This window comes from Lentinus tigrinus (assembly GCF_003813185.1).
Source record: "Lentinus tigrinus ALCF2SS1-7 unplaced genomic scaffold L226scaffold_13, whole genome shotgun sequence".
Taxonomy (NCBI): domain Eukaryota; kingdom Fungi; phylum Basidiomycota; class Agaricomycetes; order Polyporales; family Polyporaceae; genus Lentinus; species Lentinus tigrinus.
In genome coordinates, this window is record NW_027137922.1 from 519,991 (window position 1) to 544,251 (window position 24,261).

The 24,261-nt window shown below is 57.7% G+C and overlaps 9 protein-coding genes across 9 annotated transcripts; 4 read left to right on the top strand and 5 right to left on the bottom strand.

Moving 5' to 3' along the window:
* Positions 1 to 551: 551 nt before the first annotated feature.
* Positions 552 to 3,496, top strand: L226DRAFT_545971 (uncharacterized protein; the record flags this gene model as incomplete). Its single annotated transcript, XM_067682383.1, has 2 exons — positions 552 to 2,111; positions 2,198 to 3,496. 2 exons carry the CDS (start codon positions 552 to 554, stop codon positions 3,494 to 3,496), a joined length of 2,859 nt encoding a protein of 952 aa, XP_067535133.1.
* Positions 3,497 to 3,970: 474 nt separating this feature from the next.
* On the bottom strand, positions 3,971 to 5,682 carry L226DRAFT_613391 (uncharacterized protein; the record flags this gene model as incomplete). The annotated part of the gene is made up of 2 exons (XM_067686504.1): positions 3,971 to 4,438; positions 4,513 to 5,682. 2 exons carry the CDS (start codon positions 5,680 to 5,682, stop codon positions 4,049 to 4,051), a joined length of 1,560 nt encoding a protein of 519 aa, XP_067535134.1. The 3' UTR covers positions 3,971 to 4,048.
* Positions 5,683 to 5,829: 147 nt separating this feature from the next.
* On the bottom strand, positions 5,830 to 8,878 carry L226DRAFT_508977 (uncharacterized protein). Its single transcript, XM_067678196.1, has 9 exons — positions 8,833 to 8,878; positions 8,662 to 8,772; positions 8,459 to 8,541; positions 8,012 to 8,390; positions 7,651 to 7,913; positions 7,307 to 7,589; positions 7,092 to 7,219; positions 5,900 to 6,996; positions 5,830 to 5,837 (listed from the first exon to the last, which is right to left on the bottom strand). The coding sequence occupies exons 1-8, from the start codon at positions 8,849 to 8,851 to the stop codon at positions 6,184 to 6,186; spliced, it is 2,079 nt and encodes a 692-aa protein (XP_067535135.1). The 5' UTR covers positions 8,852 to 8,878; the 3' UTR covers positions 5,830 to 5,837; positions 5,900 to 6,183.
* A 762-nt stretch (positions 8,879 to 9,640) lies between these two features.
* Positions 9,641 to 11,337, bottom strand: L226DRAFT_571441 (uncharacterized protein; the record flags this gene model as incomplete). Its single annotated transcript, XM_067684556.1, has 2 exons — positions 9,641 to 10,002; positions 10,056 to 11,337. The coding sequence occupies 2 exons, from the start codon at positions 11,335 to 11,337 to the stop codon at positions 9,641 to 9,643; spliced, it is 1,644 nt and encodes a 547-aa protein (XP_067535136.1).
* A 74-nt stretch (positions 11,338 to 11,411) lies between these two features.
* On the top strand, positions 11,412 to 12,361 carry L226DRAFT_535445 (uncharacterized protein). Its single transcript, XM_067680909.1, has one exon. It carries the CDS (start codon positions 11,535 to 11,537, stop codon positions 11,976 to 11,978), a length of 444 nt encoding a protein of 147 aa, XP_067535137.1. The 5' UTR covers positions 11,412 to 11,534; the 3' UTR covers positions 11,979 to 12,361.
* Positions 12,362 to 17,075: 4,714 nt separating this feature from the next.
* L226DRAFT_553198 (60S ribosomal eL18 domain-containing protein) lies at positions 17,076 to 18,236 on the bottom strand (the record flags this gene model as incomplete). The annotated part of the gene is made up of 5 exons (XM_067682912.1): positions 17,076 to 17,301; positions 17,360 to 17,737; positions 17,800 to 17,844; positions 17,900 to 17,986; positions 18,138 to 18,236. The coding sequence occupies 5 exons, from the start codon at positions 18,234 to 18,236 to the stop codon at positions 17,254 to 17,256; spliced, it is 657 nt and encodes a 218-aa protein (XP_067535138.1). The 3' UTR covers positions 17,076 to 17,253.
* Positions 18,215 to 19,542, top strand: L226DRAFT_77949 (RNA-binding domain-containing protein). Its single transcript, XM_067687237.1, has 5 exons — positions 18,215 to 18,237; positions 18,358 to 18,558; positions 18,612 to 18,737; positions 18,789 to 18,872; positions 18,923 to 19,542. Exons 1-5 carry the CDS (start codon positions 18,235 to 18,237, stop codon positions 19,331 to 19,333), a joined length of 825 nt encoding a protein of 274 aa, XP_067535139.1. The 5' UTR covers positions 18,215 to 18,234; the 3' UTR covers positions 19,334 to 19,542.
* A 1,026-nt stretch (positions 19,543 to 20,568) lies between these two features.
* L226DRAFT_508984 (uncharacterized protein) lies at positions 20,569 to 22,143 on the top strand. Its single transcript, XM_067678197.1, has 6 exons — positions 20,569 to 20,886; positions 20,940 to 21,224; positions 21,277 to 21,314; positions 21,369 to 21,687; positions 21,738 to 21,938; positions 22,000 to 22,143. The coding sequence occupies exons 1-6, from the start codon at positions 20,677 to 20,679 to the stop codon at positions 22,027 to 22,029; spliced, it is 1,083 nt and encodes a 360-aa protein (XP_067535140.1). The 5' UTR covers positions 20,569 to 20,676; the 3' UTR covers positions 22,030 to 22,143.
* Positions 22,144 to 22,434: 291 nt separating this feature from the next.
* L226DRAFT_571445 (aldo/keto reductase) lies at positions 22,435 to 24,068 on the bottom strand (the record flags this gene model as incomplete). Its single annotated transcript, XM_067684557.1, has 11 exons — positions 22,435 to 22,585; positions 22,650 to 22,783; positions 22,834 to 22,868; positions 22,921 to 23,070; positions 23,139 to 23,202; positions 23,245 to 23,452; positions 23,513 to 23,547; positions 23,613 to 23,716; positions 23,776 to 23,870; positions 23,929 to 23,948; positions 24,009 to 24,068. 11 exons carry the CDS (start codon positions 24,066 to 24,068, stop codon positions 22,435 to 22,437), a joined length of 1,056 nt encoding a protein of 351 aa, XP_067535141.1.
* Positions 24,069 to 24,261: the final 193 nt, after the last annotated feature.

Below are 24,261 nucleotides of genomic sequence, written 5' to 3' on the forward strand. Positions count from 1 at the left end.
CGAGGGTTATTCCTGGCCAGTTCGAAGACTCCGGATTCGACAGCTCGACACCTGGGAACTCTGACAGCGAGGCCCATCTCTCGTCAGCGACACTGGATCGCGTCCCCCAGCGACCATCCTCGCAGGTCCGCAAGGCGAATGGAGTAGACGCGGACTCCGCGCAGGGCCGACGTACGTCGACGGTAAGTAATCCACCTACCTTTCGCCACCATGCTCATCCAGCGGCGTGTTACTTCTCACCCTCCGACCGGGGCGGCTTATCTGTTTCTCGGGACGAGTAGCAGAAGCGCACGGGTATCCACTCCATCGCATCATCCTCTTCCTACGTATCATTCAAGAATGTCGACAATACCGGCTCCCACACCCGCAATCCTTCCCTGAACTCCTCCTCGCGCCAATCTCGTTCAAGCAGGGGTCCCTCCAGTAGAGGCAACGAGGGGGACGTCGAGGAGAGCAGTGACGACGACGACGACGAGGCCACTGACATCTTCTACACTCCGCGTTCGTCTCTCGCCTCTTCCCCTCGTATGTCAAGAGCCCCTTCAGCTCCCATGCTTGAGCCACAAGCCCTAGCATCAGCTCTCCTACCCCTTCACGCCAAAGCGGCATCCGCGCTAAAGGCTCACGATGACGACACCATCGACACCACTTCCGTTTCCCGGACGCCCTCGGATACATCAATATCGTCGGTCGCGTCCTCGACTAGCGGCGGCGGCGACGACCTATTCTCTGCACCTTCCCGGGCCTCCTCCACAAGACCTACGACCGCTGCTGGTTCGGAGCGTGGCAGTAAACAATCCGAGTCGGTCGAGACCATAACGATCGCGTCAAGTTCGAGGCCCCGCGCCTCGTCCGCTGGTGCGAACTCTGTTGGTTCTTCCTCGTCTGCGCGTTCAAACGCCAGTACGATACGCAAACAAACGGCCGAAGAGGATCGTAAGCTGACCTACACGGATGAGGATTGGGCTCAAGACGTACGGTGGCTTACTCCTCCTCGAATGCCTGCTGCATCTTCGCCTTCGAATCGTCGGAACTCTAGAACGTTTCCAACAGACTTCCAAGTCAGCGTACCACCGCCTCCAGATCGTCCTCCACCTACACGTAGGCCTGGTGCTCGTGGGAAGGGGGATCGAAGAAGTAGACGTTCGCGTAAGTCCCAAGGACGAATGTCGGCACTATGGGAGGAGGACGAGAGTGAAGATTGCAGCACGGGTGTCAGCAGCACTGAGCCTAGTCGTTCAACTACACCGGTCCCCGAGACGCCACCGCACTCGCTACCGTCGTCACCGCTGGCAAAGGGGATGGCACTCACAACACAGCCTGACTTGGTCGACGACAGAGAGCCATCCGAGTCGACGCACTCCGAGAGCACACCAGATACTCGACTTCAGCGATACGCGCGAGGTCAGCGCCGCTCTCTTTCGACAAGCGCGTCTCTCTTCCGTTCTGGTGGCTCAACCAATGCCAACCTTCCCACCCATGCACTCCCCAACCCGTCGCCTTCCGAGCCCACGACGGCTGCGCCGAATGGCTACACTACACTGGTTCTCCCTCACGCCGGCTACTCTAACACAAAGGGCAAGACATCACTCGACGGCCATGTCGATCTTGTTCGGGCTGGTGTCGCCCAGAGCAGCATGGTCACTATCGAGGTAATTCGTGGAGTGGCTGCTACAATTTCTCACGGCACAGCTACGCCCGTCGCCGCTTCCAAGGAACACAAAAGAACGTTCTCATTTTCGTTGGGTCGGACGTTCACTCTCGGACGGAAGAAGCGAGAAGGTGCAACGCCCGCCCACCTGCAGGGCAGTTTGCCGCTTGCTGTAGCTTTCACCGCTCACGTTGCACCGCCATCCTTTGTACCGGAGTCCCACGTTCTTGTGCAGGTACACGCCGTCGGCTTGGACACACTCGACTCTCTCATCGTCTTCGACAAGTCGGGGATGAGTGGGAGCGGGGGTGGAAGTGGCGGAAAGGGCGTGGGCGGCGGAAAGGCGGGCTTCATTCCCGGACGGAGTTTTGTGGGAAAGGTGGTCGAGTGCGGGTGGGCTGTCAGGGAAGAAGTGTGCAAACGAGGCGAGTGGGTGGTTGGGTTGTTGGACGTGAGGAAGGTACGTTATCTGTATCTATTCTGCTTGCCGCTCTGGCATGAATGCATGTTTTTTCGTGAGTATGGACGAGCTGACTTCAATCGCAGTGCGGCGCTCTGGCCGAATTCATCCTCGTCGAGCGTCACCGTATCGTCCGGGCACCGCAACCACGCTCGCGTACCACGACGTTGTTTCCGCCTCGCCGCCGGACGCATATACGCAGCCAGTCGCTCCCTGCTAACGGGAACGCGCTTCCCTATGCACATTCACCCCTCGCTCCGCCTCCGCTCACGGTCGAAGAGCTCGCTCTGCTCCCCCTTTGTGGTCTACCGGCACATCGGGCGATCCGCACATTCGCCGATGTACTTGCACCGCCGTTGGGCAACAGGCCTAATGGATCAAGATCGGACGTCCGAGCACTTGTCCTGCAGGCACACGACGGTGCAGGGGCGCTCGCCGTGCAGATGCTGGGCCGTCGGGGCGTGCGGATCGCTGTGCAAGTCCCTGAGTCTTCCATGCTCGACGAGTCTGGAAAGACGCCGCAGAACGGGCGGAAGCTCTCGATCGACGCCGTTCGCTCTTCTCCCATGAAGGTTGATAAAGGGAAGGACAAGGAAGGGCAGAAGACCACGCTGAGCAAGCGTGCGAGGCTCGAGTCGCGGCTGCGCGCGTGGGGCGTCGAGGACATCTGCGTCGGAGACCCTCTCGACGTCCTGCACCAACTGGCGCAAGACGGCCAGTCGTTCGACATGGTCCTCGATACCGTGGGCGGCGTCGCGATGTGGGAGGCTGCCCAGCGTCTCCTCATCATGGACTGGACTGTCGCAGCGTCGCGCTCGTCCTCTTCCCTCGCGTCCCGCAACGGCTCCGTCGATCTCAGCCGTGACCCTGCGGCCCCACCAGCAGCAGCAACAACAGCGGACAGCGAGGCACTCAAGCCGAGCAAGGCAAAGAACAAAATCTCGCACGCGCAGTTTACGACGCTCGTCGGCGACACGCCGCACCGCGCCATCCCCACCGCACACGACAACCTGCGCAACGGCCTGAACTCGCTCACGCGGTCCAAGTCGACGTCGGGCAAGCCCTCGGGCTCGGCCGCGGTGCTCACCAAGGGCGGGAACAAGCGCGAGAAGCGCGTCGTGGGCTATGCGTGGGTCAGCGTGGCGGCGGACGTCGATTTCGAGGGCGAGGACGTGCGCGACTCGCTTGGGGCCGTCATGCGCATGGCTGAGGCGGGGTGGCTGCGGCCGCCGGGCCTGGGTGGTGGGGAGAGGGGCGATGGAGAGCCGGACGAGGGGAAGGTTGTGCCGTTTGAGCGTGCCCCTGAGGTGTTCAGGCGAGGACTTGTTGGTCCGCAGGGCGTGCTGGCGGACGGCGGGACGTGTGCGGTGCGTATAGTTGGATAGGATGCCTGGCGGAAGGGAAGGGTTGGGTGGCCGATGGCGGTGGCGACTAATGAGATTTGGACGATCAAGCTCTCGAGAGACAGACAGTGGGCACCGTGCGTGCGCATGTTTACGCTCCTTCTATACTCTGACGGGACATGGACGGCTGGCTTGTGTATACCATATGCATATATTACCTAGATAGACTGCGCGCATCTTGGAGGTCCCCCCCTGCAGACGTACTTGACGATGTTATCTTGTGCTGTACTTATATTTTTTCCTCCTCCTCCTCTCTCCATCCCCATCCCCATACGGTCCTCATCCTCGTGTTACTGTATTCTTGTCTTTTGTCGATTCGTCCTCCAGTTATCGTACCATTCACGCATCACTTCACTCAATGAACAAGCATCGACTTTCATTTTTCGCAAAGTTCAGCTTGGCAGCACGGCTTCTACCTCCCGAGAGGAAGAGCTGCGATGTCTTGCGTTTGGTGGTGTCCCGACTATGATGACGCTAATAAAGCTCGAAGGCATTCCTGGCAGATGAGCGGAGCTCGTGAGGGGGCTGTGCGCTCTACAAACACGTTTCTTCCTCCTCTTCCTCTTCCTCCTCTTCCTCTTCCTCCTCTTCCTCCTCCTCTTCTCCCTCCTCCTCCTCCTCATTGGCGAAAACCGCTTCCCTCCATCCGGCGCCACGAGGTCCGTTGATTTGAACGATGGCATCCTCAAGTGGTGGTATCGCTTCTCCTAGGGCGCGCACGAACGCGGTGATGTCGAAATCCAGCAGCGTCTGTTCCGCAAGGGCCAGAGGGACTGGGAGAGCGGGCGGAAGTGTTCTTCCTTCCAACATCGCCGAGATCACGTCTAAAGACGGCAAGCATGGTGTCGGGTCCAGCCTGTCAGCCAGTATGCGGAGCTCCAGTCTCCGCAAAGGACAACACGAGAGAGAGAAAACGAAGTCGTGCTGTAAAACAAGCATAGAATTAGCCCGGATCGAAACGGATGGAGTAACGAGCAGCTGGCTCGCTGGCCACCCACCAAGAAGGACCCAATGTCGACCTCGTTGTCTCTCTTAGCCAAATCGATCCGAACGACGAGTGACTCCAGACGGGCTGCGCCTGGCTGACGGAGTAGCACAGAAAGGCCACGCTCTGGGTCGAGCAAGAGGGCGCCACTGCCTTTCATCGTCAGATGGCGCGGCTGAGCGTATGAAAGGACGCTGCCCAACATGTCGAGGTGTCGAGCTTCGATGCAGCTGGAAAATTTGATGCTCGATATTCGACCGGTGTGGCCGATGAGGTAAAGATGGATTAGCATCCCGCTGAATTGCTGGAGATTCTGCCAGGTCCCGGGGCCGTCAGGAGCAAGCTGGGCGCGGATGTTGAGCTTGCGGTGCGCGCGGAAGCCCTCTAGATCTGTCTTGCACGGATCGTCCCAGTCGTCCCGGTCATCCATCGCATAGTAGATTTGTTTGAGGTTGGGGAAGGCGCGTATATAGGGTGCGACGAGCGGGAAGTCCCCTCCTGTGATCTCCAGGAGGCGCAGCTTGGGGTACACCTGAGTGAAGGCAGGCACGTCCAAACCGGTGCGCCATGCCTGGCAGCCAAGCTCTTCGAGGGTCGACGCCCATTTGGCAAGCAACGGCACGGGATGGTATTCGGATAGGTGGTCGGGGCTGACGCTATCAACGTATACCCCATCGAAGCCCCTCCAGTTGAGCCTGATTGAGATGAGGTGCGACTGCATAGACTGGAGGAGCGCGAAGGTGAGACGGCCGACACAGTACGAGATGTTTAGGTGACGGAGACAAGTCGCTTTCGCGATGGCATCAGCAAGCATAGGGTAGTTCTTGAGCAACGTATCTCCAACGCATAGCTGCAGGCGCTCCAGCCGAGCCATCCGGGACATACTGTCCACAAACGAGTCCACAGTGTCATTGGTAGTGCCGTACTTGAAGTCGAGGCAAAGGTCCCGAACATAGCGAAAGCGTGACCCGTTATCGGCACTCAGGAATTCCAGGAATTTGATGATGCGTTCATCCTTTCGTAATGGGACGCACTTGGACAGAGTTGCTTTGGCGGCTTCATGGTAGAGGTATCGGCAACATTGTATGAGGGCCATGCATGTGGCACGGTCCGCATATAGAGCAATTTCACGGAGGATATCCAAGTTAAGACGCGGGGAGGGATGAGTCGCCTGGGCCGCCATGACCGAGAACAAGCTGTGGTACCCTGAGACGACAGATTCAAGTAAGTGCGTCAGTCGACACGAAACGCCTGCCACTCACCTCGGTATTCAGCGTGAAGCGAGCGGGATAGAGATGTGAGAAATGAACAAAAGAAGGGTTAGGTCGTGACGTAGCACTGAAATATCTTGGGGATCAGCTTAGCTGTAGAAAAAAAACAATGGGCATCACATAGCGTACCAGTACCGACCTGCGGATTCTTCAATGCAGATGCAGGAGGAGGAGCCGGCGCAAGCTAGAGAGAGGTGGTAGTTGGAGGTCAAGAGTCGCGGCATTGGGAGACATGTAAGCGTGGGGCCACTCGGCTACACGCATTAGCCACAAAGGGACCCGCAAAGGTCGTTGGATGGTAGGAGGAAGTACTACATACAACGACATGCAACAACAATGACATACATAATTGATACATGCGCATTGTGATATACGGAGTGTTGGGAAGTACTACCTCCGAGTCGCGGTCGAGACTAAAAGAACTGCTTGAAGTCATACGCATCCTCCCCATCCTTCGAAGGCGCAGCAGCAGCCTTCTTGGACAGTGCGGCATTCGCGATCTTCTTCGCCGGAGCAGCCTTGGGTTTAGGTGCCGGCGCCTTTGCGGGCTTTTTGGAGGATTTCGCCTTGGGCTCAGGCTTGGAGTCGGCCTTCGCCCCCGCCGCCTTCTTCGCCGCGCCCTTCGCCCCAGCAGCAGAGCGGACCTGCTTCGTGCCCTTGGGCTCCGGGGCAAACGCAACCCTTTTGGCCGGGCGTGCGGGTGCCTTGGCAAGGGCGCGTTTCCGCTTCCCGCGAGGTGGCGACGCGAGCTCGTCCTCCTCCTCCTCATCCTCCTCCTCCTCATCGTCCTCATCTTCTTCCTCGTCCTCGTCGCTGCCCTCATCCTCGTCACTGATGTAATCGCCCTCGCTCTCCTCGTCCACCATCCCGACCTCGTCCATATCGTCGACCGTGCCCGCGTCCTCCTCGTCAGCCTCCATCCCCTCGTCGTCCGACGAGATGAAGTACGACGCGTCGAGGACGGCTTTGCGAGCGTCGACGTCGGCCGGGCGGAGCTTCACGAGCCCCCCGGCCTTGCGCAGCTCCTTTCGGGTAGAGAGCTTCGACAGCACCGCGTCGTCTTTTGCGTAGATCGCGGCTAATGACGAGTCGGACTCGGAAGGTGCAGAGGAGGCGGAGGTGGAGGAGGAGGAAGCGGTAGTGGGCTGGGTGTAGCGCGCGAGCTTCCCGCTGTTCCAGTCACGGAGGACCATACGAGCAGCGCCCGCGAGGTCGGGCTCGCCTTTCTGCAAGCATACCATACCGTTAGCACCGGACGAAAATACACAGTACACTGACAGTGACAGTTCGGAAGCGACGACGCGCAGAAAAAAGCACGCACCTTCTTGATGAAGCCGTTCGCGCGGGCGACGCCAGCGAGGAACGCATCCGCGTCTCCGTCCGTGAAGATCGGCAGGTTGTACAGGAGCATCAGGTCCTCGCGAGTCGCGCGGGAGACGAGCTCAGCCACTGTCCGCCCCGGGGTAAAGTTGACCACGAGCATCCATCAGCCACCTCGTAATGCACGGACAACGCGCAACGGATCAAAGCACTCACGGACTGGAGAGGGGTCCTTGAGCCGCTCGATGCGCCCGCGGCTCCTGAGGAGGATATCGCGCGCCCTCGTTCGCGCGGTGTCTTCTGGGGACGCGTCTGCGACGGGGTGCCACGAGAGCCCGGGGGTGTCGATCACGCGCAGCTGCTTCCCGCCTTCGAGGTCGATGGTGACCTCCTGGGGGTGCATCGTCGTCGTGGGCGAGTCGGGCGTGGTGGCCGTCAGTCTGTACGTCTGCAGGACTGGCTTCCGGAGGAGAGAGTTGATGAAGGACGTCTTGCCGACCTGCGCAGCTTCGTCGTCAGAACATGTATTTCGAGGGATGAGTTGGAGAGGATGGGCTTACATTTGTCACGCCGACGATGGCGACTGTGAACGGCTTGTCGCCCTTGTGCTGTTCTGCCCACTGGCGCAGGAGAGCAGTCGCGGACTCGAGACCCCATGCGTCGTCAGCGTGCTCGCGCTCCTTGCCTTTGCCCTTGCCCTTCGCTGGCACAGCATCTACCGAGGAGACAGGGAGGCACGCACTCGCAGAGCGGAACAGCACAGTCGGGTACACTTTGCGAAGGGTCGCCGCCCACGCCTCGACCGCTTCCCTCGGGCACGTATCTGCATGGGGCGCAAAACACACACACGAGAACGAAGCGCATACATGAGACCAGAGACCAGACGGAGGGAGACACAAAAGAAAGAAGAGGGGCACGCACCGACTTTCGCGAGCACGAGCAGCACCTTCTTCCCGCCCTCGCGCGCAAGCTCCTCCAGGTGCGCACTCCGCGCCGCCAGCGGGTCCCGCGCGTCCAGCACCTCCACGACCGCGTCCGCGGCGTCCAGCACGGCCTTCAGGTTCGGCAGCTCCGGGTTGATGAGCACCGGCACGTCTTCCTCCTCTACCTCGTCCTCGTTCTCTGCCGCGATGTCTGCGTCGTCGTCCTCTTCGGCGGAGGGACCACCCTGTGCGCGTGCTGAGATAGAGAGGGCCTTCACCCCGTCGAAGGCAGCCTCGCCCTCTTCGTCGGAGCCGTCCCCTGCTTGCGCCTTGGCAGCCTTCTTCTCATCTTTGCGGCGCTGCTTCTCTTCTGCAGCCTGTTTCCGTCCCAGAGAGATTCGTGTCTGACGACTTTGGGTGTGTATATAGAGCATCAAAGACTCACCTGTCTGCGCTGCTCCGCAACTTCAGCGAGGATCTGGTCCTTGTAAGGGAAGTTGTTCGGGATACCCGGGTCCTTCGCGTGCTCTGCAGAACGCTACCGTCAGCACACCTTCCCCACACCGACACCGCTCTCTCTCCTCCTGTACTGTCTTGTAGCAGAAAACAGAGAGAGTAGAAGCAGCAAAAACAGAACGACAGACGTACTGCTCTTCCACTGCGGGTTCTTCTTTGCCTCCTTGCCCTTCTTCTTGCGCGAGTCCCGCACCTTCTTCTTGAGTTTCTCCCGCTGGTTGATCCCCACCCGCTTGCTCGTCTCTGCCCGCGCATTGTCGTCAGCCACGATCTAACGAACTGGAAGTAAGAGTATATGCTTACTTTTGCGTATGCGAGGCATGGTGAGTGGAGGACGTGCAGATCGAGGTGAACCGGGCCGACGAGTTCGACAACTTTTTGCGCTGCAGGAGCGCCGTCCCAAACTGGCAACTCTAGCGCCCATGCATTTGCGGCGTCCCGCTTCTACTCATCCTACGATTTGCTTTGTCATCAGGGTAGAGCGCAGCAAACGGTGTTCAAGGGCTTATCTTCATGCGAGGGCGCCCGTTTCGCCTGACTGAGTCCGGTCAGATACAGGGCAAAGTCAACACACACGGGTAAACCACATGAACATTGTGAAAGTAGTAATAAACAAATCATAAAGTCGACACCAGTAGGTACAAACATGTATGCGCTACTGTGAATATCATGGTACGTTAAAGTACTTCCATAGTGGGCCTGCACGTTGCGGCGTGCGACGCGCAAGGCCGGTCGATCACCTACCAACTCACGCTCTCTTATACTCTCCTGTTCCCTACATACTCAAGATGCGTTGCGAGTGCAAGAAAGAAAACGCAACCCTGCTACACACAGGTACGTACAATAACATGTACAACAACGCCGCGCCGCATACCGCAGTCAAAAAGGGGTCCGTGTGTCCTTATATGCACGATGACGCACTACAGCATCATGAACGTCGACGATGCGGGACCCCAGGGGAAGCGGACCCGACGTGTATGCGGGGACCCCAGTGCCGACACATCCAACGCGATCACCTGCCATCCACAGCACGGCGTGCTCTCCATCACGATGTCCTGCGCGACTGCACGCCTCATATGGTAGAGGAAGTTGCTCGGGAGCGGGCGGAGGCTCAGTAGCCATAGCCCCGTCCGCCTCCACCAACCATGGCGACTGCGCTCTTCCCTGGTGGAGGGAGACTGACGTTGACGCTGACCGGTGGTCCGCCTGGGCCAACACCTCCTCCAACACCATTGACCCCTTGGCCAACGCCCACACCGGCACCGACAGACATGCTGGCACCTGCGCCGGAGACGGGAAGAGGTACTGGTTGGCCAACGGAGGCAGCACCAACGAGGGCAGATAGACGTGCGATTTCCTCTCGAGAAGCGACCAAGGCGGATGTCAGCCGCTCGTTCTCGTTGGAAAGGTATTCGACCTTGGCCTGCAGCTGCGCCAGCCAGGCCTTCTTTCGCTGACGACACTTGAGAGCGGCTGGACCACGGCATCAGCTGAGACGAATCGGAACCGAGAGCAATAAAGTATACCTTGACGATTCCGCTCAAGGAAATTTCTGCGCTTTTCTTCCTCAGTCTCTGGCTTCTTCTGACCGCCCTTTTTGTTGCTAGATGGTGGTGGGGACTGGTGGGGCATCTCATCCTCCTCCTCTTCCTCCTCCTCACCGAGACTCTCGGAGCGGGCACGCTTGCCTCGGCCGGCGGTGCTGGTGCTCGCGGTGGTACTGGAGCGAGTGCGCTTGGAGGGCCCCTTGGCGGCGGGCTGCTGGGCTGGCATTTCGGGACTTTCGAGCATTGGGGAGCCCTCCATGGTGTTCTTGCGCTTTGTGCCGCGCTTACCATTGACAGCGACGACACCGTTGCCGTTGCCGTTGGACTGAGCACTGGCGGCGGCGGCCTTTTCTTGTTGCTCGCGCTTTGTCAGCTCCTGATGAGCCTGCGACAAGAGGAAAAGACCGTTTGTGGAGGAAGAGGCGGCCTCGACAGCAGAGGTGACGTATTGAGCGCCGTTCGGGGCTGGGTTTTCGGGACGAGAGAAATTGGAGTAGGCGGCGGTATGGGATACGGAGAGGGGGGAGGGGTTGGGTGGGGAAGTAGAGTTGTGAGGGGTTGCGGTGGGGAGAGCACCGGTGATAGCGGAAAGAGTGTTAGGAGTAATGGTTGCAACATTTGAGAGTGAAGGCGCACTGTTGCTGCTCATGAGATTGAGCCAGGCGGCCGTCCCGGGCGACGGAGGCGGGAAGACGGAGCCTATGATAGGCGTGAGACCGGTGCCGGGGGTGAGGCCAGTACGGGGAGTAAGGCCAGTTCTGAAAGAGTTGGGGTCGAAGCCAGGGAGCGGCTGGTCGTTGTGGCTGTTGGGCTGGGGCCCGGCGAGCATGGCAGGAGACAGGGGCCCCGAGCGGAGGGAGTTGGAGAGGCCCGCGGAGGAGAAGCCCCAGGCGTAGGACGGATCGGAGGGCGAGTTGATGGCATCTATGGGCGGGAGAGTGGGTTTTGCGTTCTCGTCGCGATCGTGGGCCTTGGATGCTGGGCGAGAGTCATCGTGGGACGAGTGGGAGGCGGAGGAGCGGGTGGCTGAGTCGGGGCTCTTCTGCTGGGTGCGGAGGGAGGAGTCGTTGGACGGACGCGCGAAGGACTGCTCGAAGGGGTTTGGCTCGAGGTCAAAGTTGCTGCGCTTGGGCTTCGAGGGCGGCCGCTGGTGGCCGGGCTGGGCAGAGTCGCGGGCGGGGGGCGGAGGAGAGGCGTCGTGCTTGCGGGGGATGACGTTGTCGGTGTGGGGAGGACTGTGGGCAAGGGCTGGAGAGGTCATGACGTTCGTCTGCTAAGGAGGAAGCTCTTCGGGAGAGGATGACGACGAGAGCAGAGTGCGTGAAGTCACCAATTCCCCCTGATCCTAATGACGAACGCTGACGTCGTTATGTACACCAGAACATCAGCGGAGTCCAAACCCTCTTCCACCCCGCCCCCGGCCACCCCGCCCCGGGGTCCCCCTCCCGAAACAACGTCATGGTGGGCAAGGTTCCGTCGCGCGTTTTCGCAGCCCCTGCCCGCCGCCGCCGCCGCCTGCTCTCCTGGCCCAGGCCGCCCCCCGCCCCGCCGCACGTCTGCACGGGCATCGCTCGACAGCAGCCTGTGTCGGACGCAGTGCCAGCCGTGCCAGTCGTGCCCCGTCCTCGTCTTGATGAGAACAGTCAGCTCGGCCCAACTTCCCGCCGCGTGATCGAGTCTAGGTCGCGCTTCGTTCTACCCTTTTGCCCGGCGCATTGCCAGCGCAGACGTTTCGGCATTCGCCTCTCCCGTCCCAGCACCTTTCCGCCCGCCGTGGGTCTTGCTGCCAGCGATTGCCAGCCGTTCTCACCGCCGTGCACACAACCCGTCCGTCCTGCCCTTCCATCCGAACCTTCGTCCCCGTCTCCAACGCCATGCCCCCAATCGATCCTCTTTCCTTGATCCGCTCCACGTCCCATGACCTCCTCTCCGTTCCGTCCTCCCGCCCCCTCCCTCCGAGCTCCCCTCCGAGCTGTCCTCCGTCGCGACATCCACCCGTGTACCTATCCCAGCACTTGCTGACATATCACCTCCCTTGCCCGAACACTTGCTTAGTAAGTACGACCTGCGCTCGGGGCGCTCCCTCTTTCGTAGTGCCTGTTACAGCCGCCATACTCTCATCCATCCATCCACGCACATCATGCCCCGTGCCTGTATGTCCCGCCTATCTGCCACGCCCTCTTCTGACGCCCCGGCAAGCTTAACCACACTCTGATCGTACGTCTAACGCGTACTGGCGTCGCTGATGATCGTCTTTCCTCCTTTCCGGGGACCACGTCATCCCACACTAGCACTTGCGCCGGTATATCAGCCCATGCGTTTAGACTTCGAGTGCTCCGACTCGACTCCCGCTCACCAGGCATTCCCTCTCATGCATCTCATGTCCCACGTCACTCGCCCGTCCACAAACTGGAACCCGATGACACAGAACGTCCACTGAAAGAGAAGCAGCCACATGTGCTCAGAGGCAAAATGAAATGCACCCCGCCCAACTTCTTCCGCGCTGCCCCTTCCAGACGCACCCTCCGACCGTTCTAGCCGCCCCACGCGTTCGCAATTCACTCGCCATTCCCATGCATGTCACTGGCTGCCTCGGCGCTGCGCGTATCGCGACATACAGTATACGTGCTATAAGTAAGCATCAGCACATTGCGGGGAATATGGATTACCGGCTTCGCGCCCCTGACCTCCTCCAACACCTCTGAATCATCCTCCAAGTCCATTCTGCGCCCCTCCCGCGGCAGCGTGCCCCGGGGCCCCATCCACGGCTGCACTGCTCCACGTCCACGACAAAATGCTATCGGTCCCGCTTCTGCATCCAGGCCCAGGCTCGCTCCGTGCAGCAGCGGCAAGCGGCGGCAACGGCGCTTTCCCGGGCTAATGTTAACGTTATCTATCTCTGCGACATGATGTTCCCCCTGTCAATGGCCATCTGTACCAGCCGCGCTGTGGCCGAGGGATTTTCCGGACCTTCTATCGCCTCGGACAGATGGGATGCGTCGTGTACGTCTTTGCACTGTGTGCACTCCAACGACTTTGGTACCGTATCTCTCAATGTCTGTAACTCAATGCACTTCTTTGTGTTCCTTTGAGGATACCAACTACATACAGCATACGCGCGCCAAACGTCCGCTAGTGACGACAAAGTAATGATCTGAATTACAAAGATGTCGACCCCGTGTGATGCATATGTGGAGATGCACTGATGCCATTGTCGTCGCAGTAGTGTTGCGATGCTCGGTGAGGCTCAAATTCAGGTATCGACATGGACAACGGGCACAAACGCGATGCACCCGACGCGTTCAATCTCAGCGGCGCGGATGCTATGGCATTGGCTATCTGGCCATCTGAACATCTCGCCCCACGGGCCACAGCTGGGAAAGCGACTGAGAATGACGCGATAGCGTCCTCTCATCCTCCTTTGGACCTTCTTGAAATTGCCTGAGCGAGAAAGATTTCCCCACGTGCTCTCGGGCGTCGAAAAAATCGGGAACGAGGCTCGCGCGCTCGAGCACTCGAACACGTTACACAAATGGCAAACCCAAACTCGCGGGCGCGAGCGACGGGCCACGGGACGCAGAACGTGTCCCGACGATGACGCACCCAAGTTAGACGAGGTCCCGAGGATAAGTATGTAGACTTGCTGAAAGTTTGAGTACGTAAACTCACCCGCAGCTTAGGCGGTCCCAGGACAGCGGCGCGGATTCACGCTATAGGCACCGAGGCAGTTGCCAGCCGCCTGGGTCCAATCTGTCAAAGGGCGGACGAGTCACGACTGTCTTCTTGAGTCACGACTGTCTTCTTGAGTCACGACTGTCTTCTTGAGTCACGACTGTCTTCTTGAACCTTGGCCATGATGGCATGCATGGCTTCCCGAATCCCGTGGGAGGCCTCCGAGCCCATTGCGCGTCGGACAGTACTCGCGCCTTCAAAGCTTCACCCTTCCTATACACAGTCTTCCCGCGTCTTCGAAATCGCAGTGTTATCTAGCCCCGCCCGTTGTGGAAAGTAGCGACGGTGGCCATGGGTGTTACTAACGTTCAGCGCTCGCTCGCTGCACTGGTCTGCGGCTCGTCAGCGGAATGGACAACGGTTCATCGGCTTTGTGGCGCACCCATTCATCCTTCAATTGACGTGAACGGGTGCAGGGTCGGGTTTCGGAGCGCCCGCGAGCCCGGAACCTGCGTATGTAGACTTGCAAAATGGACCCCCTAAACCCCCTCCGCGCGCATTCCGGAGTAAGGTTGGGCATGGCAATTTTCCTCCCAAGTGGTGCACTCTGTTTAGTCCCGAGCTAGCTCTGGTTCTTGAAAATTTTGAAGGAACAGGCCTTAGGCTTTGGGTTCCGCCCGACGCGAGAGAGAAGAGGCCTTCGGAACGTTGGGCGCTCGGACCTCCGGAGGACCGTGACGAGGGCTGTTAATGGAGCGCTGGAGTCTGGACTGGATCGTCTGCTTCTCCAAAGTGCATCATGCACGTCCACGAGTGACGCGGACGTGGTTTGCTGGGTGCAATGTGGCTGTGATGAGCAGGAGTGAGGTGGACATCTGGATGGGAAGCATGCAACGCAACGGCTGGGTCTGGACCGCGACGCTGAGCGCTGAGCAGTAGACGCGTCGTTCCAGTTCGACTCTGCTACTGCCGTTTGCAGGCGCGCCATCATGCATCTTGGGCTTCACCGCCGCGTGGAGCGCACTGGACGCCGTCGCGGATATGCTGGAAGCTGGAAGCTGAAAGATGCCGAGGCGGTGAGGCGACGCTTCGACGGCATGCGCAGAATCCAGATCACGATCGTCTCTTCTCCAACTCGGCCAGTGGGGCACTTGTTAAGGATCTTCAAAAAGCCAGCGTCACTTGCTGCGAGCTCGAGCGTTCTGGCGAGGGCGAGGGACGCATCTACGTATGAGTATCTATGAGCGCTGCAGGGAGCAAATCATATTCAGAGCCGTGCATGCACCCTCACTTTACGATATGTGCGCTCGATCGTGATCGCCAGAAGGTTTGGTGGGCGACTGGAAAGAAGTTACACAGGCTGCGCAGAACCTGCGTACTGAGTTGAGTGTCCGAAGAGCGGAGCAGCACTCTATTAGCTATTGAGCTGCGCAGCAGTATGCCGTGTGTGCCGTACAATGCAGGCCTAGAACGTGAAGGATGGATATGAGCTGCATTGTTAGGTGAAGCTAAGACCGGGGGTATGAGTACGTACGCCGATGCCAGTGCCAAAAGTCAGGCTGTGACATGATGGCGAGTCGCCGGTGGCAGTATCGCCGACTACTCGCCTATCCGCGAGACACGAGTATACGGCGGATACCGAGGGGAAGTTGGCCTGCCTTTGTTTCTGCTGAGGTGGTCTTCGTGTGTCGATGGTGAATAGGCGTGAGTCTCCAGCCCCTTAGGCCTTAGGTCTGGTACTCCTGTTAAGTACGCCCATCATCCGCGTGCTCCAAGGCTCGAAGGAGGACCTCGAAGTCGGTGACTCCAGCCAGAAACCTAAAGGCACTACGTGCATGTCGAAGGAAGACTGCGCCTTCTCCGCTGGTCTTCTTCGCATGTCCACGCGACTCGCAGCGAGCCTTCGGGCCCTACGCCGGCGTCCCTGATCCGACGGCACAACTTCGTCCATGCAATGTCAGACTTCAGATCCAGACGCGGGTACCGCCCAGCTGCTGAGCGCTGAGTGCTGAGTACTGAATACTGAGTTTCGGGACTGGGGTGCGCGGGGATAGGGCTTCCACGCTGTCACTGGGACTTGGTTCCAGTCATATTAGGTTGCCGTCCCTGGCTTCTCCATGTTCGCGGAGCCCGGCCCCGGACGTCGACGTCGCAGTTCGCTGCGGACTCCCGGCTTGGGGTATCTTCGACGCGGGTGCTGTCGAGCGGGACGTGACGGATGGTTTGCATGGTGTCGCTGTGTCCACTGTTGTTGTATCGCTGTGTGTGTAAGACCCGTCACGAGGGTGCCCAGACGACCAGACGACCAGACGGACAGCCACGCACGCGGGTAATTTGCCAGGGCTGGACTCTGACACCATGTGCGATGCCCAAGTCCAGGCCCCGTCGTACGGAGGATGAGGGAACGTCGAAGGCGACGGACATCGAGCGTGTCCATCTGCGATCAGTGGTTTTCCCTTCCTGTGCATGGGGTGTGTATCAGTTGTTGGTCCGCGGATGGTGACACTCACTGGCACCTCGTTGGTTGGTTGCAAGAACGGTGTCTTTTCTTGGAGGGAACAGGTAACGACCACCCTTAGTGCCGCTCGACCACCTCAGGTACCAAGCCGCGGGTGACGGTAGATTCAATTTGTTCAAATTCACTGAGAGGGCCTGTGCGAGTGCAGAGTAGCTGGAGGTTGGGATAGATCATCGGTGCTACACGTTATCACGGCCAGTCGACAACTCACCTTCGGGACATCAGCGATGTGCTGGTGGAGCATCACTGGGAGAAGTCCTTCGGAGGGGAAGACAACGATATTGCTAGCAGCAAGCTGAGGGATGTCCCAGGATGTTGTTGAGACGTTCAGTATTAGTTGAGCGTGGGTAGGTGTTCGTCATGCATGATGCCCACTTTCCGGGCGCACAGAGGAATGCTAGCCAACGTACATCGTAGTGCTTGCTGACATCGTGCAGCCAACCACGGCTTCAAGTGAGGAGCGTTCAATCTCGAAGTCAAGTTGACATCACTAATCGCTACGCGGTGAGCACTGACAATAGCGACGCAGCGATTAGTGACCACTCACGAGCTAATACCCGCTAAGTGGTGCGAGACTAGCGAGGCCCTGCAATATACCGATGTATTGACGCATCAGAACGCAATGGCAAGTCAGTTTTGTTGAGCCAGTGGTACGTCTGAGGATCATGAGCCTTCTGCCTCACGAATTAACATAGCGGTGACTTGCGAGCTGCATCTTGAGATGCATCGCGCGTATGACGTCCACGAGTTCCGGCCAATCACGCAGCAGCGAGGTGGCATAGGCTATAAGAATGCATGTAACCGTACAGAGGGCCATACAGGGATAAGTAGAGGATGCGAGTAAACATAACAATCGTGGACGTGCGACCCTGTTCGCATGCGTGTAAGTTGATACTGCCAGCCATACCCCAACGCAGGACTGACTGCTGAGCTCTCGCCACCACCGCTGCACACCATCGACTGCACGCCGATTTTGTAGACGTGGGCTTAGACCTTGAAGCCACGCGACTTTCGGCGACCACGAGCGCGCTCGAACTGAAAGATGCCAAGTGTCAAAACGAGACTACAATCCAAGGAAAGCTCGGAGACGCACTTTGCGGCCCTTGGATGCGGTGTAGGGCTTCTTGTGCTTGTGGGGGCCCATACCAAAGTGCTTGACAGCCTCACGGGTGTTCCTCTTGCCGCGGAGGAGGATGGTGTTCGAGCCAGTGGGTGCACGGAGCGCAAGCTGGTCGAGGGTGAGGATCTCACCACCAGCCTTCAGGATGCGCTCCTTGGCAGCAGTGGTGAAACGGAGGGCAGCGATCGTGAGCTTGGGGACCTCAAGCAGACGAACATCATCCGTAACAGTGCCGACCGTGACGATAACCTTGGCATCCCGGTCGGGGGCGCTCTCGGTCTCCTTGACGATGCGAGAGAGGGAAATGGGAGGGCGGTTGATCTTGGAGAGGAAGAGACGGTGGAGGATCGTCTGAATGAAGAATATCTTGTAAGTTCGCACTTCGCCTGAAAGTCAAAACGTCCACGAATGACCTTGTTGAACGGGGAGTCCGTGCGCCTGGCCAGGAAACGGTAAAGCTGAGGAACATATCTCTTCAGCATATGCTGATGACTTCGAACTCGCAAAACACACCTTGACCAGCAAGAGAAGGTAGGGATCCTCGCTCTTGGGAGCGGTACGGTTGCCCTTCTTGACGTGGTGCTTTTTGATGTCGATACCCTGGACAGAGAGACAGTATTCAAGGAGTGTTGCGAGGACATCGAGCAGCACAGCGAGCTCACCATCTTGCTCTTGCCGGGATTTGCGGTCGGGGTCGTCTGGCTACACGCACTAGCGTCGGGCGGTGGCAAGCGGTGGCTGAGAACTGTACATGACCTCCAAATAAGGTTTGACGCTTCTCGCGGAGATCGAAATTGGCACGACTTGGTCGCCAAACAAGCACAAACGCCCTGCAAAATCCAACCACCATGGTGAGTCTAGGCGTTCTCGCTGTGTGCCACGTCGCCGCCCCTGCGCGCGACGATGTGCTCGCACTACCTCACGACTTCCAGTTTTACTAACAAATCGGACGTCCTTTCCCCCTGCCACAGTACGCCGACCCTGCTCCCGCCGCTGACCCCTACAACGAGGCCTACAACCCCGAGCCCGCCCCCGCGGCGGCACCCGCCTCCGACTCGCGGGACCGAGACCTTCCTCCTCCGTCGAGAGGGCGGTCCCGTTCTCGCAGTCCTGTGCGGTCCTCAAGCTACCGTCGGTCGCCTGGTCCTCGCCGTCCAGCCCATGCACCCGTTGTTCGTCTTTTTCTTGTTACACGTGTTTACTTCATGCTTACCTGGCGAAGCAGGCGCCCAATCCTTCCAACGTGTTGGGGGTATTTGGCTTGAGTATTCGCACTACTGAACGCGACTTGGACGACGAGTTCAGCCGGTTCGGACGCGTGGAGAAAGTGGTAATCGTCTATGATCAAAGGGTGAGTACTGCCATATCGTGGTTACGGGGCGTCGTGCTCATCGTTGTCTAGTCCGACCGTTCTCGTGGTTTCGGCTTCATCACCATGTCTACCGTCGACGAGGCTGGCCGCTGCATCAAGGAGCTCAACGGTGTGGTGAGTTGTCCTCTCGTGGCATCATAGTTCTTCGTTGACATGTGGTGTAGGAATTGAACGGTCGTCGGATTCGTGTCGATTACTCAGTAACCGATCGTCCGCATGCCCCTACTCCCGGAGAGTACATGGGCCACAGGCGTCGCCGTGGCCGCGATAGCTACTCCGGCCGGGACTATGACCGGTATGATCGGTTCGATGACAGGGACCGTCGTGACCGTGATCCGTACAGGAGTCGCTACGATCGTGACGACAGGGACCGCGACAACTATGGCAGGGACAGTCGGGACTGGCGTGATCGCCGCAGCCCGCCACCTCGGTCGCGCTACTCACCGGAGTACAGAAGGCGCAGGAGCTACTCGAGAAGCCCACCTCGCGGCAGCAGCCCTGCTCGCGGTCGCGACTATGATGCGCCGACCTCCAGTGCTGCGGCCGTCAATGGCAACGGCGATTCTCGCTGGTGAAGCAACTGCTGTGCGTTGACTGTCTATAATCGTGCTCACTGTTGTGGCTCTGCTTTGATTGCTTGGGAAGAGCGGCCCGCTATGGCAGCCTAGGGCACAGACAGATGTCAAGCAGAAGGGCGCTGCGGTCTCGTACCTGCAAGGCTTACGTATCCTCAAGTTCTTCCTTTCCCCGTCTCTGGACTCCGTTCCCCTCTTCAATAGCACAAAATCAACCTGTCAAGTTTGCTTTCCGTACCGCCTTCAATGTTCTGTATCTTCCTAGGACTACATGAATAGCTTGCAAGGGCAAGACGTCTGGTGAATGATGGCAAGATGGACACGTCAAGCGCACCAAGTTGCCGTATGTGGATGAACGTCGTTGAAGTTGCCGCATTCGGGTGAACATCGCTCTCGCTTGCACCGCATAACTCCCGGTATGGTTGATGTGTTGCTGTTTACTGACGGTTTACGTAGGCCATGGGCGGTGTGTGAAGACATCGAAGACGTGGCATTCCAGGGTGTATGCGAATCCGCACACAAGTGTTACCTTCTTAAGATGACTGGTCGGGGGCAGGGCTGGTATGTGTCATCGTTGGGTGTGTGGCAGGAGAAGGCGTGAGGTGAGCCTAGTCGTATACTGCCACAGTGTACTATACGATTGCGTTCCTACAATACATGGGTGTTATCTATCATCCAGGCAGTGCGCGCCGACGACTTCAAGGGCTGTGACGTACCATACGCATCAGGCCTCAGTTGTGTGCGCCCCGAACCGAGACAAGCGGGTTGGATCCACCTTGCTTGGATGACGGGGTCGCGAAGATAAGCTCCGCAACAGCAATAGTTCTGAAGATGGCTGTCTTGTGAAAGAGGTACACTTCCTTGATACATCAAGTATTCCTGTCTGATTGACATGACTACTTTCATTGCTGCTCTGAGCAGCGCGGTCACTGCACCAATATCGCACCATGCACTGGCAACGACCCAAGATCTAGCAAGAGGTCCACATGGGCGGAGTGAAATCATGAGAACCTTAGTATGCCGTCCTAGGTGACCTTCATGTCGTCAGAGGCCTCTTCTCTGATTTCTTCATTTCGTAGGATTCGTACAAGGCAACTGTAAGCGCTTCGGGAGCGGGCGCTTAGAGAGACAATAACTTCAAGATTCTCATGCACCCACAGCACGTTACGTACCTCCGACTTGACACCGACGACATCGTCGGAATTGCGCTGCTGGTCGGAACCCCCCCCCCCCCCCAATTGACCACCAGTAGTGGTTGGTTTTGGGTTAGCTAACCCACGTCTCGCATGCCTTCACTCTCGATATTCTCAGTCTACTGACGAGCGCCCTTGCCTCTTGGTGCCATGCCTCTTGACTATGGCGCAACAATCCGTCGGCTAGAGGTCAATTTTGCCACCCTTAGTCCTCTCGAGACTTACTGGGTGGGCAAGCAAGAGTTCTTCGTATCCCAAGGCTATACCCTTCTGCCTCGTTACAGGCCAGACTGGGTTCCCTCATGGAGAAGAGACCCAGCTATCAGTGTTCTTGATGCTCACGATCGTCATTCAGTTCCTGTGAAGTTCACTACTTTTGCATCATCGACAACAAGCTCATTCTACCGTAATAGCCAGCTCAATCGCACCTGATGGATGCGACGAGGCTTTCGGACGGGAAACTAGTGATGATCAAGAAGGTAGCCAGAGGCTCGGAGGAAGTGCGTATTTCGACATACCTCTCCTCCGAAGCATTGCGGGGAGATCCTCGTAACCATTGCGTGCCGGTCTTCGATGTTCTCGATGACCCCGACGACTCGACCGTTTCTTTCCTGGTCATGGCCTTCCTCCGTAGGATGGATGATGTCGACTTCGACACCGTGGGGACTATCTTCGACTGCATCGGTCAGCTTCTAGAGGTCAGTAGCGCAGCCAACATTGATCTACCTCGCATTTATCCGTGCATTCTAGGGACTCGTCTTCCTCCACGAGCATAATGTAGCGCATCGGTGAGTCGTAAATGTGGGACTGTGCCATCATGGAACTCATGGCGCCTCTTGCAGGGACTGCGCATATAGGAATGTATTGATGGATGCGACCGCAATGTTTCCCCAAGGATTTCATCCGGTTGCAGATCTTTGCCTGCCTGACGACACCAGCAAGGCCGCGCCATGTCTTCCCCGCTCTACTGTTCCAGTCAAATACTACTATGCCGACTTCGGCATCTCAACAATGTTTGCCCCAGGCGATACCCACAGGCTTGTGACTGGCACCCACGGTCTTGACAGGGACGTCCCAGAGCTCTCTGACGACTTACCGTACAACCCGTTCAAGGTCGATGTGTTCATCTTGGGGAACCTGATCCGCACATTCCTTGTGGAGGTGCGTTGGTCAGCCCAGTTTCTATCTCAATGTGCTTACACTAGAGTTAGAAATACACCAATGTCAATATGCTTGCGCCGTTGGTCAGGCAGATGACCGCGCACAATCCTCAGGATAGACCGACCGCAGCCGAAGCTCTCAAACATATGCGTCAGATTATGCGTAGTGTGTGGAGCTTGCATCGGCTCTGGAGAGCGCATCCCCGGGACGAATTCATGTTCGCTCGACCCAGTTTTGACTTGATCCACTTGGTACGTCGTGACGATTCTTCTCACACGTGGACCTGCCTATAACTCATCGTCGATGGTATAGCTGTCTGTTGCGTATAGATCTGTTTTCTGACTCACGCTTTGTGAACGATATCCTCAACACTGAGTAATGTACAGTAGCATTTGCACGATGCAATATCATTGTCCCGATAACTGTCTTAAATGCATTGTGTCGATCATATCCGTCCCTTACTGGCGGCCTTCGCCCGGGAAACCCGCAGGCTGGCAATGCGGAGACCGGATCGCATGGGTATAGTATAATTCATTCCCAACTCATCGCTTACCCTGAGCGGCGCATGTGGGCATTAGTGGGCATCTCTAACTTCATTGCACGTAACGCGTGCAGCTCGGCATCGCGCGAGGAGCAGCAGAACATGCTCGCTCGGTAACGCCTATGGTGTAGATCCGGTCTGACTGGCTACGTACATGATGGCACAAGGGTCATCATGCGGCTGATGAGATGTCAGTTGTCCAAGTCTCATCCCCAAAGCTTCATGTCGACGTCTGCACCGTAATACCGGTGTCCCCGCACTGGGTTTGTAGCCATAATTCCGGCGATCTCGCTCAAATCAACTTCCGACAGCTCAACGTCGCTTCCATGCAGGTTCTCGAGGGTGCGCTCTTTCCTCCTGGGTAATTTATCGGCAAACATGAGCTCCTTTGTCCATGATCGGATATATGAACAATACGCACGAAGACCCAGGGAGTGGTATGACCTTGTCACCCAGCGCACCGACCCAAGCGATACTGAATTGGGCGGGAGTGCAACCTTTCCGTTTCGCCATCGCCACTAGGGCGTCGACCAGGCATTTGTTGTACGCCCAATTCTGCAAAAACAATCGGTCAGCTCGGGCAAATACAAATAGATGGTATGTACCTCTTTAAAGCGGTCAAGCTCCTGGAACCCACTGGCTAAGGTTGAGCGTGAGCGAACGAAGTTGTCGTACGACAGGGTAATGCATACCGGCTAGGTCTTTGGGGGTTTGAATCGTGCCTGTGGTCATCCCATGTCCGAGAGGGCTGAGCAATCGTATGAGATCAGCAAGCGAGAAGAAGATGAGGACGTACGAGTAAGCAGCAACAGCGACGTCGAGTTCAGCGGCTGCCGCCAGCACTATCAGACATGATCCAGCAATGGTTAAAACTCTTGCTACTGCATAGTGCTACAGATCGATGACGTACCCTTCCTGGTTTCCTCTCCATGGGACTGACCTCGATCTAGATAGGATATATCTACCGCCGTTCCCTGTCAGGGCACAAGTAACACAATAGGCCACCGGTGACTTACCGCATGCCCACGACGGAGAGATTGGGCACTGCATTCAGACAAGCCGATATGTTCGAATTTGCCCTCATGCAAGAGTTCAACAAGAGCGCGGACAATGTCCTCGACGCTCACAGCAGGATCCAATCTGGCTGGCTGGAACAGGTCGATCGCTTTGGTTCCGCGAAGTGCCGCGTTGCACTTGTCGACAGCGTTCCGAACAGCATCTCGGCTAATACATGCTCAGTGGCTCAATTCTACACACAATATTTGAGCTGTGAACCTGACGTACAATCTGTCCGGTCCTCCAAAGCCGCCCAAGCCGCCCTGTAGTTATAGTAAGGACATCGTCATTCATGCAAGCTCTGGTAGCGCATGTGGAGTATCCATACTTTCACAGACAGGAAGGTCTTGCCGGCGTAGTCGGGATATTTCTCGAAGAAGCGAGCTAGCAGCTCCAAGTTCCCAAGTGACCAGTTTTCGCCGTAGAATTCTGCTATTCGTCCCGGCTGTGAGTGATCGGCAAAGTGTAAGGCAGAGCAGAGCAGCGCTCACAGCTATTCAGCATCATCTTTGCGCCTGGCGGAAGAGCATCGATCCCGCCTTTGATGGACTCGAATGCCTGCTCATCCGAAACGTTGCCATACATGCTGCGGCGATAACAGCGCTGAACGTTAGGACGTCCAAATGCAGACGAGTGCCACTCACGTCATGGTCATTAGCCCATGCTATTCAGCGATGCTCAGTAAGAGTTGGAAGGTGGCACGACGGTAACGGCGATAACTCACAGCGACCTTGGCTACGACGATGTTGGACGCCGTTCCTCCGAGCTCGGTGGTTTTGACCATGGTATATGCGTGAGGAGGATAGGACGAGGATAGGACAATCAGGTAGTAAAGATGTTGCAGCTCGCATCCGGGAGGTCTCGTCTTAAGATGCCCACTGCAATCACACGAGAAAACAAGTCTCACGACATCCTGGAACCACGCTGACGTCGCTGAGTGGGCCACAGAAGGTGACCCACCTAGACATCCGACGTCG